Below are 16,682 nucleotides of genomic sequence, written 5' to 3'. Positions count from 1 at the left end.
AGGTTTAAGCGTTTTATTTTAATTTACAACACCATGTCAAACTCTTAAAATACAGAAGGATAAACCTTATATATAAAGTCAATATCTTCAATTATGATTATATTTCAAGTACAACTTGTATCATAATTTAAAAGGACATGCATTGCAATTCTGACGCCGTAAACTCTGACATGTTCTTTTTTTTTAAATTGTGAGAAGCTCTCCTTCTATGTATTGATACAAGTATATTTACCAAAAATACAAACAGTGTTTGCTTTAACTTTGAATCACTTATTAAAGAACTATATACGATTTAGTTTGCACCTGATGAATGACAAATACTAAAATCTGGATAAAGTGTGATCCCTCGGAAGCATACAAAATGACACGCAAAATGCAGGGTCGGTTTGATTGAGTCTCCACATAAGCCAATTCCAAATTAAACGTTTTAAGATAACAATTTAACAATTAATTTATGTATATATAAGCAAAAACAAAAAAAATGAAAACTGTTTCAAGAATGCATGTTTGATATACAATAGAAACTTTGCATGCTTAATTCGTTAAGTATCGGCGTAATTGAAAAGCCAAATGTAAGACGTAAAACATTTGCATAACATTCTATTAGCCTCTGAAGCAAACACTTATTTTTCTTCCTGTTTTTATGTGTCTTTATAAACACATCGCATGCGCACGGAGCTCTAAAGGATGAATATCTTCACGAGGTAAGTCAGTATTTTCAAAGTGTTTCTTTTACCTCTAAATTTCTACATAATGTCAAAGTGAAGTTTTTATTTTAAAATACTTAATATCTAAATTCATTATAAATACCTACTTAAATTTATCTGACAGACATTGCTCAATTGTTTTCAATAATGTTCTTTCATATAAAGATATGTATTTTCAGTCATCTATTTTAGTCAAAGGTTTTAAAACATAATGTCATAATATCAAATATAATTAAGTGTCACGGTTCAGAACTGTTCACTATTTAGGGGAGAAGATGTGTAAGCGGCCGGATAGTTCAGTCGGTAGAGCCGCGGAACGGTATTCCGAGGGTCCCGGGTTCGAGTCCCGGTCAGGCTGCACATTTTTCTCACCCTGTGACATTTGGCGCCCAACGTGGGGCCGTGACTGATATAGCTCAGAGTTTAATTTGCATTGCTCTGTAACTCTGTGAAATTCGAGGACGAATTTCAATATAGCAGGGGAGTATGTCACGGTTTAGAACTGTTCACTATTTAGGGGAGAAGATGTGTAAGCGTCCGGATAGCTCAGTCGGTAGAGCCGCGGAACGGTATTCCGAGGGTCCCGGGTTCGAGTCCCGGTCAGGCTGCACATTTTTCTCACCCTGTGACATAAGTTTTGATTAAGGCATGTAACGTATAAAACAACATCAGAAGTATTAGAACATAAAACTGCGATTTTGCGATGCAATATAAACAAATCATATAATAGAACACAGCTTTAAAGTTGCTACTTAATACATTTTACCATTTTTGAGTAATTTCTTATTGTCTAATTTGAAATGAATATATTAGTAAGTTTTTTTTGTTTTATGTTATCTTCATTATTAGACAGACTTTTTTGTTTTCAGTATGATTCATATTATTCAAATAAGTTGCATGAATAAGAATAATGGAATTTTAACTAATATAGAATAAATGTTGTTTGTTGTTTGTTTTATGTTATCTTTATATTTGAGACAGACCTTACTTTCATTATGATTCATTTTACTCAAAATAAAATTTCATGAAATGAGAATTAAAGACAGAAATATAAAAGTACTGAATTAAAAACATCGTAATTTGAATACACACTTGTTTTCAGCGTTCATCATTTAGGATTACTCGTGTGAAGAAAAAACCACCATGATGCTTTATAAAGGTTAGTTAAAATATCTTTATTGTATTATAGATAATAATAACCCCATGGTAACATTAAACAAAACACAAAGACACAAAAAAGCATTGTATGCAATGTTTAATGACATATACTACAATTGAAGTTATCGATTCATTACGACCTACGAAGTACTTCATTAGGTTGCAACTAAATTTATTCAAGTTTACTATACTATACTTGTACTACTTACTTTCTATGAACTTTTAAAGAAACTTCACTGAGTATTTAGAATGATCAATTTTGACTCAATTTCAACAATAGGTTTTGTTTTGATTTTGTCATTTTACGCATTTTCCCAACAGTATGTCAGTTGTATAGGCGGGTAGTTTCCTAACCATCGTTCCTTGAGAGTTACACCAGTACTAGACTACCTTCCTCCGCGCTAAACTACCAAAGCATCTCCCGGTGATCGAACCCACGCCAGAGAGGTATCTGAATTAGAAGTCATCGACTCTAACCCCTCGACCACGGAGGCGGTTTTCAACAATAGAATAATTGTTCTATCCATAAATCTATAAACTATAAACAGGACACCAAATATTAAAAACAAATTTGAGAAATAAAATAAAACAACAATTCTGAGGAATAATGGGTCTTTTTGATATTATATAAATTTCTTTTTCAGGATTTCTCCTTTTCCTGTTGGCTGCTCCTGGAGACGTTGGTAAGTTCCATTATAAAAAAATTATGAATAGTTTTATAATAAATAAACAGAACTCGATACGTTCGGTTCATTATTGTATGATGATTATCGGAAACAAGTATTTTCATCAAGTGATGATAAAGAAAAAGCATTGTTCGCAAATAAATCAAAAATAAAGAAATTTCTCATTGCCAGTAAATGTCAATACAAAACGTAGATAAGATAAAAATATGAATGTTAAGCGTTTTGTGCGTGAACTTTCCTGAAACTACACCGAAATTGTACAATATCTATAAATGTAAATATTACAATTGATGAATTTTTCAGCTTCCTTATCTTGTTATTCGTGTAACAACGTTGACAGTTTAGATAGTTGTAAAACTATTACAACATGCGGAAAAAGAGAGGTAATTATATTTAACTCTTATATTTTGTTCTGTAGTACATGTGTTCACTGGTGTTATAAAAATAACGGAACTGAATCAGGCAAATTTCAGTAGAATGACAAACAAATAATAAATGTAATTGTTTGAAAACGTTTTGATTGGTTGATGGAATTATGGTTTCGTTGCTTAGTTTAACGCTTGACTTGCTAAAAGATGATATTTGTAGGGATAAGTTTACATTTTGTACATTTTTTATTGTTATTTCTTGTAAAATTTACCTTCAGTCATGTTTCAAACGTTTACAAAAGAAAGGACAATCTGCCTCATTCACACTCGGATGTACACAAAATGAAGTAAGATACATTTGTTCCCTTATTAAATATTTATATATTAAGTACTTTTAATAAAATAAACACATGTGTTTTTACTCAAAAAGTATCATTATTAGTCAATATAAAAAAGATTATTGAATAAGATAGCTTTGATGTAGCAGCATTGCTCTAAGTACAAATAAGACAAAATATCTTTTTGACAGTTTTTTACTTTGTTCCGACATAAAAACATGTAGAACAAACAATTTGCCATACAATTCTAGAAACAACACTATTTAATATTGTTTGCCTAAAACGTTTCAGCTGAGCATAATGATTATTCACTTTGTCAAACGTACATTCGAAAGCCATTTTATTTTCTGTAATGAAAATATTTTCGCAAATGAGAAATATATAAGCATAAGACTTGAGTTGTGCATCAATCATATGTTTTGATGTGAAAATTTTAAAACCGCCATTTATGTGCAATAATATTGACATTGCATTTACTCGTATCATCAGTGAAAATGGCAAAAAAAGTGTTTTATTTTTTTCAAATAAATGTTTTTACAATGAACACAATTATTCACATTCACCATCTCCATTTTTACAGAATTGCGGTAGCATACCAGTATACACTAACGTGTCAAAGTTGAGCAATGGTCAACTGATACAAGAATGTGAAGAATGCTGCGGTGTTGATCAATGCAACAAAGACCTCTGTAACTACAAAACACGTTTGTAGCCCTTACTCATCTTTTAACAGAAAACTGTAAATAAATTATAATTGACTTTTTGTACGATTTGTTTTCATTATTATATAAAAATATGTCTTTAAGAGTAATTATTTGTATTCATGTATAACAAACATACACAAATATTTAATTCTAGGTTTCATAACTTTGAAATTTCTCACTCACTCACTCACTCACTCACTCACTCACTCACTCACTCACTCACTCACTCACCAACTCACCAACTCACTCACTCACTCACTCGGTCACTCACTCACTCACTTTTAAAGTCTTTAATCTTTAATTTTAGCTCCCCCATGCAGCGATAATACAGAAAACTGTGCATTCTGGAACAAAGGTTTCGACATCTGTGAAGATATCCATCAAGCCAAGTTAGTTTGTCGTAAATTCTGCAAACTGTGTGATCTAGGTAACTATCTTTATGCTGTTTTTCTAATAAAGTGCTCACAAAATTAATTTGCATTTCCTTATATTATTTTTTTCACAGAAAATAAAGGTACTTAAATTTCTTCAAAAATAGGCTTGTTTGTTAGTAAAAATGCACAGGTTAAGAGAAGAAGTGGACAAAAATATCCACTCTTAATTTGTTTTTTAAATTTTGTATATTGACTAAAACGAAGGTAAGCTTTATCCAAATAAGAAGAAAAGGGTATTGTTTCCCTACATTGTAAATTATCTGCCCTTAAAGTAAACAAGAAAAAAGTTCAATTCAACGGCAAATAACTTGTCAATGAGAAGCTGTCCCCAGATTTTTTCCGCTTTAAATGTTTCTGTTTAAGCCAAGTTTAAAGAAATTATATTGAACAGTTTTAATTTTATGTCTTTACAACGTCCTTATGCACACATAAGTATGATCATCGTTTGGAAACATCTACATATGTTGTTATAATCTATTCTAAGTTGACGGAAACTGGGCCGATTGGTCATCGTGGTCATCATGTGACGTCACATGCGGTCACGGAAAACACACACGAATCAGAACGTGTACCAACCCTGCACCTGCATACAAAGGTCTTGATTGTAACGGAACTAAGTCAGACTTTAAACCGTGTACTCGGCCATTATGTCCAGGTAAACAATATAACTCATACTTCATTTGTTTACATGCATATTCAAGTCTAAAACCAGGTAGAGAGCATTTTGTAAATATGAGCAATAAATGTACGGTCAATCAAATTATTAAGAATTTACTAATTTACGTGTGATGATGAAATATGATTCGAGTTTTTGTTAAGGTGCTTATAATTTAGAATAAATAATCATAACAGAAACAAAAGGTAATGCATTTCATTAAGGAAAATTATGCATTGCCAATATCGATTTTCTGGATGCACGTTTCAATTCATTCAGTTTGAGCAAGTCAGTTTGAGAAAATGTCACTTATAAATCAAGACCATCTTTATACTGACACTATTTCATTCGTTGTATGAAATGTAGTATTACAGTAGGGTGAACGTGTCAGTTTACACGCAAAACGCACGTTACACGCTATACGAACGCACGTTACACGCTATACGAACGCACGTTATACGCACGCAAAACGAAACGAAATACGCAGACGCACGCAAAACGATATACGCTAAACGAAATACGCTAAACGATATACGCACGCTAAAACGCACGCAAAATGAAAACGTTTCTAAACCTTTATTAAAACATCGTAATCATTTTAGGTTTTTAACAACTTTAAATAGCTACATGTACTGTAGATCGTTTATAGCGATAAATTTTGATTATCATATAGATCTAGATCTATACTGTACTGTATGGTAGCTAGAAATGTATTTTAAACGAGTTTATGTAAGAACTGAAATGCACTCAACCTAGCACCGAAATTAATTTTTGTCACAGCCTCAACAAATGATTTTAAGAAATATTTATAAGCTATCGTGCGCTAATATCGAAAGTAAAATAGTTAGGATAACGTGTTCCTTTTTATGCGCAATCAAATAAAGAACTATCCCTTGCATTCACTACGTAATCTCTACGTAATAGTCCAACATGGCCGACATTGAATTATGCATTGCAAATTTTTATAAATATACAGTGCTAACAATTAAATTCAGATGGATTTATGAGGCATATCTATATTTTAAGTGAGGCTGCATCATAAACAATCGAACTATATAATCTTGAGTGTAAAATAAAGGAATAAACTATTTTGACAGAAGTCACGAAAACAGATTAAAAACACAGGATTCTACCACGGATAACATTAAGGGAAATGGATAACATTAAGGGAAAAGCTTCCAGAATCAGGAATGATTAAATTGCTGGCACAATACGTAGATTTAAGTTGATGTCCTGTATGTTTCATTAGGACACCGCATGATTTATCTTGTCTTGTCGCCAGTAAAATCTTCTCAAATCGAAAGTGAAAGTAGAAATAAACAGTCTACTGAACAGCTGAAATCCAGTGAAATCACAAAAAAAGGTAAAATTTCTAGGGCATTACAATATATGAGTATATATAAATATTAAGAACGCAATTTTAATTTAGGTCTGAAACAGTAGTCGAGAGGAAAAAAATGAGGAAAATAAGGAAACCGTTTGTGATGTAAAGTTAATGGATACTGGTTGGGGACCACAAAAACCGGACAACCACTGAATCCGGACGGCCCCGAAAATGCTTAATTTAGTACAGTAGAACTTCAGTAAGTCGAAGTTGAAGGGACTTGCGTAAAAACTTCGACACATCGGGACTTCGACTCATGAATCGCTCTCGATTCCATGACAAAATTTCGACCTGTGACTAGTCCTAATTATAAGATCTATTACGAAACCTATTCCATGTTTTTCCACCATTAATCTGATATTTACATTTTACAATGATATAATAGCATGTTAAATAATTATTATTATGCTAATTATTTGGACTACCCGTTGACGTATACAATAGAGTTATAAAAGGCGTAACAATACGAAAGGGCGATAACTAAACCAGCTTATAGTAAATAGTTCGCGTGTTATTCTCACGCGACACGGGGTCAAGGATGTTTTCAAATGAAAGTAGTTCTTACTGTTTACTTTCATATACCACTACGGCAATTAAAATAGTAACGATTAAAGCATTTTATCACACATTTTTTCGCAAACAAAGGCGGTTTGAACACACGGCTGTGTAATTAACACCTGTCACACAAGTTGATTTGAGATCGTCTTCGCAGCCAGATAAGGTGTGAAAAATGTCTCGAGATGGAAGGTGTCAAAATAATCGAACGATTTCGACTTATTTGTGGTAAATTGCACTAGATTTACTTTATACGGACCACAAAAAAACTTCGACACATCGAAAAATTTGACACATAAAATCTCGACTCATAAATAGGTTTTTATAAGGAATATTTAGGGGAAAAAGTCGGGACTTTCATTTTTCTTCGACACATCGAGAAAATCGACTAATCGAAGTTCGACTCATAGAAGTTCTACTGTAATTCAATAGGGTATTCTTATTTTAGTCAATTAGATGTAGTTGTACTTGATAGTATAGCATTATTTGGCTTTACTTGACCAGAAGGTTATAACTAGGTAAACTTACCCAAATTTTCAATGATTTAGTGTGGTAAAGTTATTAATAAGGCATTATAGAAAGTTAGCCATAATTCTTAATTTTCAATGAAAATTTTTGGGATTTTCTTATATAAGTCAATTTGATGTAGGTATTACTTAATATAATAATACTATGTTGCTAAACTAACTTTGATTCATTTACCATGAGGTTATAATCAGGTAATATTACTCCCATTTTTAATGAATTAGTGTGTAAGCTTGTATAGTTTTACATAATAGGAAATAAGCCATAATTTTTTTAATATTCAATGTAATTTATTGAGATATTCTTACTTTAATCAATTAGATATGCTTGTTAATTAATATAATAGATTTATGTTGCACTTATAATTCTGTTTCATGTCCTAGGCTGTTATAATAAGGTAAAAATCCCCATTTTGTAGTGAATTTAAGTGTTCTATCTTAAGCTACAGTCTCACTTACATCCCGGCAGAGCCCCGGTAGACGTCCAGGGTGATCCAGGAACGACCAGGAAAAACCGGGGTACATCCGTAACTCTGCCGGCAACGTCCTGGATGATCCGGGAACATCCGGCATTCGACCCGGGATGGAATAAAATATTTAATATCCCCGGGGTGGTCCGGGATGATCCGGGAAGGTATAGCTTTGCCGGCATCATCCTCAGCTCTGCCGGGAACGACCGTGGTGATACCGGGAAAGCACCGTAGCTCTGCCGGCACAAACCGGGGATGATCCGGGGTATGATATAGCCGGTAGAGCTACGGTAGAGACCAGGTATATGCCGGCAGAGCCCAGGTAACTACAGGCAGAGCCCCGGAGGATAAAGGTAGAGCTACGGTTGATCCCGGCAGAGCCCCGGCAAAGCCCGGATCATTTAAAAAAAATAAGGACATTTTGTGATGATTGAACTTGTTTGTATTAAAAGCCTTCCCATTTCCCTTCTATCCAGTATTGCATAAGGATTTTTCAGAAAATCATCATGAATTACTATTCTGGAACAATAGATATTAAATTAACTAAAAATTATTTATCAAAGTTATCATTTTCGGGCGTTTTCAATCCACCGGGGTTCTACCGGGGCTCTGCCTGGATCGTCCTGGGCTCTGCCGGGGCTCTGCCTGGATCGACCGGGGCTCTGCCTGGGTCAACCGGGGCTCTTCCGGCGTCATCCGGGAACGACCGGGGAAGCACCGGCATGAACCGTAGCTTCATCTGGGCTCTGCCTGGATGATCCGGAGTGCATCCTGGGTGGTTAGTAGGGAACTACCGTAGTGCTGCCGTGGTAAGTGTGACCGCAACAATAATTTCATCCCGGATCGTCCCGGATCATCCCGGTAACTTACCCGGATGGTCCTGGGCTCTGCCGGGAGTAAGTGAGACCGAGGCTTTAAGACAGTAAAGTATCTCAGGAAATTTGCAATAACTCTTATATTTTGTAATGAAATTTGGTGGGACTTCCTTACTTTAGTCAATTAGATACGTTTGTTAATTAATATGATAGATTAATGTTCCTCTTATAGCTTGATTAATGTTCCTCTTATAGCTTTGTTTAAATTCCAAGGCTCTTATAATTTGGTAAAATTTTCATATTTTGTAGTGATTTAGTGCATTATCTTGGACATTTAGGCATCTTAGGAGATTTGCCATAATTCTCATATTTTGAAATGAAATTTGTTAGGACTACCTTATTTTAGTCAATTAAATATGTTTGTATATTAATATAAAAGATTTATGTTATATAAAAAATTCTGTATCATTTCCTAAGAGGTTAAGTTTAAGGTAAAATTACCCGGTGTATCAACATTTTATGTGGCACTGCTTTCTTTAATAGTTGGGGTCCACATGGAATTTACTATAACATATATATTTTTCATGGACAATAATATTGAAATCTTCTTTTTTAAGTCATCTTATTAAAGCTTTTAATTAATAAAGTTTATTTGGATTGAGTTATCAATTACATTACTTTCCATAGGGATCTTGTATTAAGCTCTTTTTAATGAACTGACCTACCTATGAAGCATAAAATTGATATTGTAGGAAAATTAAAATTACAATCAATTGAAATTGTACAGGTCCCAAAAGATATAAGTATGCAAAATGGGTTTTTGTAAATTTAAATAAATACATAAGTGATATTTAGGTATATTATAGTTAAAATTTTATCAGTTTTGAGGTTATAACTTACTTGAGGGAAGTTAAACAAGTGACTTGGGACTACAGCATACCTAGCTGAGAAAAATCTTCAAAGAATTATATGGTTATATATGGATAGGTTATATACTTTTAAGTTAGCAAAGGGCAACACTGGCTCATCTCGGGTATCTTAAAGGGGTATTATGTTAAGTAATGATTACGGATTGATAAATCTTTAAAGTGATTTTAGATAATATACAGAATAAAAATCAAAAAAAGCTATATATGTTTATCAAAGTGGGTTATAATATGGACCTCATATAAGATTAAGATATATTTGAGCCGGGTCACGATAAAACCAACATAATAGGTTTGCGACCAGCATTGATCCAGACCAGCCTGCGCATCTGTTCGCTAACAGTGTCTCTACTTGATATACAGTTTGTAAGTGAACAGCATGGATCCTGATCAGACTGCGCTGATATGCAGGCTGGTCTGGATCCATGCTGGTCGCCATACCACTATGTTGGTTTTGTCGTGATGCGGCTCATTTAACTTTTAACATGTAAACACTGAACTGGATCAGGAAACAAGGATTGACAATTTTATTAAGATTGCTAAAATAGTAATTGTAACTGTTTTTTATTGTACATAATAGGAATATTGCTATATCATTGTATTCTCTTTGTTTGATTGGACTGGTTGAAATTCATAGAAATCCCTAATCAAGGTATCATTATTTAACAAAACATATATTGATTAAATATCACAAGTAATAACAATACATCAATATGACTGTCAGACAGATCTGGAAACAAAATAAAGGGCTTTAAAAGCCCAGGCCACATGCAAAAGTAGTAGTCTATGCTTTGATAATGAGCTGACAGATAGGGGAATTTTGTAAAGGGTGGCTTAGCCTGTCTGTTGTGATTACATGTCTAAAAAGTACATCATGGTATATTTTAGCCACCATAGAATTTATCTAGAAAAAATATAGCAATTTTTATTTGTACAAAAATATAGAAATAGTACAATGTATGATTAGTAAAATGTTCACTATACATGTACAAATAATGAAACTATTAACAAATGTCGGTACAGCCGCGGTACGGTATTTAGAGGGTCACGGGTTCGAGTCCATGCCAGGATTCACTTTTTTCTCAGCCTGTGACTGATATAACATTTGTATAGCCCAGGTAGAAATTAAATCACAATGCTAATTAAGTAACCCTGGGAAATTCGAAGAAATATTTGCATACACAGTAGGTTTGTAACGATTCAGTATTTTAACAAGTAAAACGTGTAAGCGGCCGAATAGCTCGGAGGAACTCAAGAGCCGCGGAATGGTATTCCGAGTGTCAGGGGTTCGAGTCTCTGCCAGGCTGTTACATATCAATATAAATCTGTCAAGAAAAATAGGGATTAACTGTCTAAAATAATTATCACCCTAAATAGGATTCGGATTGGTTTCGGAAGTCTTTGATGAAAAGTCAGAAGATGAACTTGTAAAGGGGGTGGGGTGCGAGTCTGATTACCATCATTTGATGTCTGACGAACCTCATATCTAATATATATTGGTACGCATATAAACACGTGTTTGCTGAATTTAATATCAAAAATGTTGCAATTAATTAGTAACTAAATCTTATATGCGTATGTAAACTAGGATTAAAACTAATTAATCTTCGGCGTAAAGCATGTAGAAATCTGACCAGTATTCACCGCGAGGTCACAAACTTTAAAACTTTAATGTAAACATCACAATAATACTTCTTTATATAATATTTCTATTCTTTGACAGGGACACAGAACATCTCTTACATGTTTAAGAAACAAGAAATTTACATAATATATCTATCTAAGATATTCTTTTACTTCTGAATAGTAACAGACGCAAAACACGGTACTTAGACGAACGCAGACGCACGCTAAATAAGAAACGCACGCTTTCAGACGCACGATAAACGAAAAACGATACACGGAAAACGAAAAACGTTAAACGCTTGAAAACGATACACGCTTGAGAAAGCGTTTCAGCAAACGCACGTTGCACGCTATACGCACGCACGTTACACGAAAAACGGACGCACGAAAAACGCTATTTTTGACAACCGAAACGTTCACCCTACTGTATCTAATTTTAGTTCATGGGGGCTGGGCGGGATGGTCAAGTTGGGAGTCATGCCCTGTAACATGCGATATAGGTATACAGAAGAGACATCGTACATGTACTAACCCGTCTCCTCTACGACATGGCGATCATTGCTTTGGGGATACGATGGATGTCAGACTGTGCAAGCAAAACCCATGTGATGGTATATTAAATTACTTACTTAATTTACAAGTAATATAAATATCATGACTATTCATACCTGTTTAAATTTAAATTCGACATGTGAAATAAAAAATTGATGAATATTCTTGTCATACCTTTAGACTTAGACATTTAGTGTAAACACTGTTTTGTTAGAATAAAATATAGTAGCATAATGACTTTAATTTTCTAATGGAAATAATGTAGGACCGCATGTGTTCCTTGATGCATTTTAAGACAAAATGCTGCTTCTCTGACATAAGATAAAAAAGTTAAGTTAATACCAATATTATACATCAATGCAAGAGGCAATTCACCTAGAAAGTGAGGTTTTGCTAATGCTGCATATATCTTTGCCTTGAAAGTATCTGTTTTGTATTGTGGCTGATTTGTGCCATTTGGTGTGACTGTGCTAGCGAAAAATCGAGGAATAACAAGCTAAAAACGGCGGGAACGTGGAGCGAAGTCACGCTTATCAGTGCGGAGCAAAAAGTCGATATTTAATTGTAAAACAGCGGGCTGCGAAGTGAAACATTTATTGTTATATGGTGCTTATTAGCGTGATGTTCTTCGCATCGCCACCAAATTATTCTTAAAAAGCTTGAGGTTTCGCTTCGCGTGTAATTATCGTGTTTTCGCTCCGCGTCCCCGCCTTTTTATACATCCAAACCTCCTTTCGCTCCCTCGCTAATCAGCTTGTTTTCGCCCCGATATTTCTTCATGTTCACGAAATGAGCCAAAAAATATCAAATTAATACACACTGTGTTAAAGTATTCGTTTTTAAATATACACGTATAATCAAATAGAGCCAGTATATTCAGAATGTGAAATGTTGCCTTTTGCACGTTTCAGAATCAAACTCATCTGTTGCATTTAACGCCTACTTTGTTACGGACTGCAGTCCAAGAGCTGGCCAGACTATGGTTTTTTCTAATATACTTATGAATGAAGGAGGAGCATACAACCCGTCCACTGGTGTGTTTGTTGCCCCTAAAGATGGAACGTACATCTTTAATGCTCAGCTATGTATAATTAAACAAAAAACTCTTAGCTTTGATATAATGGTAGGATCAAAGGTTTATGGGACCGCTTACGGACTTGATTACTACTATAGTAACTGCTACTCGACACAAGCAATTGCACAAATGAAATCAGGTGACAAAGCCTTTGTTCAATGGAAATTAGGGACACATACTGGTAATGTTGTTCCACAAAGTACATACTACAGAAATTCTTTCTCTGGAAAATATTCAAATCCCTAATTGTTACACCGAACAAAATGATTTCTCAAGAATTATATTTCACAAAAGAAAGGAAATGTAAATCATCTATTTTAAAAACTTATTCATCTTTATTTGTTTAACAAAAAATGAAACTATTGAAGAAGTGAATATGTCATGTAAAGAATATTTGTTGGCTTAAACTACAACTACATGAATTATTTCACAATTTAGTACTTTCAAATTTGATTCATATGTAGATGTTTTAAACCAAAGATATGACAATAATTGATTTCTTTGTTACCTTAATAGAATAAGAAAGGCGTTTTTATTGGGTATTAATTTACCATTTGACAGTCAAATATATTTCATTCACATATTTGTATGTCATACTTACTTGGACTTAGTGCAGAAACCTTTTTCTATTGTACATTTATTTAAATTCAATATGTTAATAATCAATTTTTCTTATTATATCCATGTCTACGATTAAAGATTAATTGCAAAATAGCATAACATCATTGTTTCGAAAATAATATATTATATTATTATATATGATAAAACATATAATACATGTATCTATGATATTATCTTAAATTAAGTGAACGCTAAAACAGTTAAGACAAATTTAAGGCAGAACAAGAAAAAAATGAAGAAAGTTGATTAAATAAGGTATGAACTTTACTCATCGAAATTGATAAACTAATATGAAATAATCAACATTTCCTTTCTTATGTTTGTATAATATGAAAGATTGCACTTAATATTTAATTTCATTTATCCATTACAATAGTGTATATATGTACATATGTAGAATTTTTAGACCAAATAACTTTGTTTCTGTAATTTTAATTTATAATCTTTTTATCTTAATTTACATATTTTATATTAATATATATCACCTATAAATTTATCCACTTACATAAATCTATTTTTGGGGTTATATAGTTTGCATGTTTTACATTGATATATAAATAAATGTTTTAATCCAAATGTCATTTGCAAGAGTATTTTGATGGCAACAAAACGAGATCCCTCCTCCCCCAATTAATATTTAACTAAAGGAAGAATTTATTCCATTTGACCATACGTTAACAAGTAAGAGATAACTATTTTAAAACTTAAATAACAAGAAAAATATTACATACATTCGTATGTAATATAGGTACGATTGCATACTATTTTTTGTGAAGACTTAAAGTTTGCTGCATGAAAGGTGTAATGTAAAATGAACATGTCATGAGATATAGCAACGGACCTATTCCTGTTTTTTTTGTGTAATGTGTATTTTATAACACTTGCAACAATCAATACCAAATGGTTCTATTGCATTTCTATAGTGCTAACAGGTTATAATACTGTTTAGAGATACCATAATATTATAAAAAGTGGAGATGAAAAGACCAGGGTTTTGAGGGCGAAACGTCCAGGGGTGAAACATCCAGGAGGTGTAAAGTCCAAACACCTAGAAGAACTAAACACAGTGTCCATTTATTATTCATTTATTATTTAATCTTATTCTGACAAACACTTACTGTGACAACAGACAACAGTTTAATACAACAGTAAATTAAATATGACTAAAGTGTAACAACATAAAAGGTAGTTGTACCAAATAAAGGACATCATTACACAAATACAACATAAAGGTAGCTAGCAACCGTGGAATTTTTTTTATTTTAAAAGTTTTCACATATTACTTTGCAAAATACAGCTAACAAAGCAGCAGAGATAAATTAATTTTAAATAAAATTACAATGTCTATTATTTACTTTTAAAAAATCTTTCATTTAAGATATTACATACAGGTTCTGTACACTTGACTAGTGATAGAAAACCATGTTAATTTTAGCAGAAACTCAGTATTTTTGCCTGTATGTTATTGTTTGATCAAGTGTTTAATTTCCATATAATATAATATAATATATATATATATATATATATATATATATATATATATATATATATATATATATATATATATATATATATATCTGCTGTATAACTCGTTTACTTAAGACCTAAACAATTAGAAACAAGAGCTGTAGGTAGGGAAGCAATGCTGGACTATTATTAGTGGCTTGACAGTAAAAAAGGCCTCGATAATGAAAAATTTTCTTAGTTAACAAGGGAATAATTTTCCTTTAAAACCATGTTACAGTTATAGGCCTTGAAGAGAGTCCTATTATGCTCTCAAAGAAGAGTATAAAATTTCAACTTGTTTCAAAGCTAGATGTCAATAGAATTTGAAAATATCTGAGGTGGTATGCAAACTTAAATGTAAATTCTAAGTCGAAACAAGATTGCATTTGAGAAAAATGCTATGCCACCGCAATAATACAACACTAAATAGTAGTGTAGGAACAGATTTTTTTGTTTCTATACAATTGAAGATTGTCATAATGCATATCTAATTCTTATTATCAGATTAGTGGCTAAATCTATTGTTAACTCAATAAAAGATCAGAGTAGGAATATATCAATGCACTTGAGTCTAGTGAATTTGGTGGTGAAGGTCATATTTCACACAGCCTAAAATTTCATGACTGCATCAAAGGACAACATGTAATACACTTTGTCAAAATCTAGGTCAGTTGATATCAAAGTTCACTTTTAATTTTGACACTAGAGGCAAAATTTGAACAACTTTGGTAGAGTACCTATAGATGATATCATTTAACAAATATTAAAGCTCTAAGCCTTGTACCTTCAGACAATAAGATTTTTTTTATTTTTTACTATATGTATATATTGAAAATCAATGACCCCGGGGCGGGGGCAATTTTGACCCCAGGGCTATTATTTGAACATTCTTGCTAGAGGTTCACTTCACAATGTTTCATGCAAAGTATCTAACCTCTAGCATATTTCAATTGCTAGAAGAAATTTTTTTAAAGTTTTTACTACAAGTTTTTACTATGTAAATAAGAGGAAAATCAATGACCCCCGGGGCCGGGCCGATTTTGACCCCAGGGCTATAATTTGAACAATCTGGGTAGAGGTCTATCAGACAATGCCTTATGCAAAATATCTAAGCTCTAGGCCTTTTGGGTCTTTACAAGAAGGTATTTTAAATTTTTAACTATATGTACATATAGTGGAAAATCCATGACCCCCAGGGCAGGGCTGATTTTGACCCCAGGGCTATAATTTGTACAATATTGGTAGAGGTCTACCAGACAATGCCTTATGCAAAATATCTAAGCTCTAGGCCTATGGGTCTTTACAAAAAGGTATTTTAAGTTTTTACTATATGTACATATAGTGAAAATCAATGACCCCCGGGGCGGGGCCGATTTTGACCCCAGGGCTATAATTTGAACAATCTTGGTAGAGGTCTACCAGACAATGCCTTATGCAAAATATCTAAGCTCTAGGCCTTTTGGGTCTTTACAAGAAGATTTTTTAAATTTATTCTTATAATTCCTTTTGGTTGCCATGGCAACCAGATTTCTGCATGGAATTAAATTCTTTGAACAACTTTGAAAGCCCTTCACCCAA

At 33.1% G+C, this 16,682-nt stretch overlaps 1 protein-coding gene across 1 annotated transcript; it reads left to right on the top strand.

The window, feature by feature from the left end:
• The first annotated feature begins 1,736 nt into the window (after positions 1-1,736).
• On the top strand, positions 1,737-13,403 carry LOC132716596 (coadhesin-like). The gene is made up of 9 exons (XM_060699906.1): positions 1,737-1,866; positions 2,510-2,548; positions 2,855-2,934; positions 3,198-3,266; positions 3,838-3,961; positions 4,269-4,388; positions 4,880-5,050; positions 11,791-11,961; positions 12,814-13,403. Exons 1-9 carry the CDS (start codon positions 1,851-1,853, stop codon positions 13,221-13,223), a joined length of 1,200 nt encoding a protein of 399 aa, XP_060555889.1. The 5' UTR covers positions 1,737-1,850; the 3' UTR covers positions 13,224-13,403.
• The last annotated feature ends 3,279 nt before the right edge of the window (positions 13,404-16,682 follow it).

Source organism: Ruditapes philippinarum, unplaced genomic scaffold (genome assembly GCF_026571515.1).
Source record: "Ruditapes philippinarum isolate M1 unplaced genomic scaffold, ASM2657151v2 ctg6032_1_1_1_1, whole genome shotgun sequence".
Taxonomy (NCBI): Eukaryota; Metazoa; Mollusca; class Bivalvia; order Venerida; family Veneridae; genus Ruditapes; species Ruditapes philippinarum.
The sequence above is the reverse complement of the archived record's forward strand: the minus strand, read 5'-3'. Positions and strand labels throughout refer to the sequence as shown.

Coding starts and splice junctions, on each gene's coding strand:
- LOC132716596 (XM_060699906.1), top strand. Junction 3,962..4,268: donor CCTCTGTAACTACAAAACAC/GTTTGTAGCCCT, acceptor CTTTAATTTTAG/CTCCCCCATGCAGCGATAAT. Junction 11,962..12,813: donor CAAGCAAAACCCATGTGATG/GTATATTAAATT, acceptor TGCACGTTTCAG/AATCAAACTCATCTGTTGCA.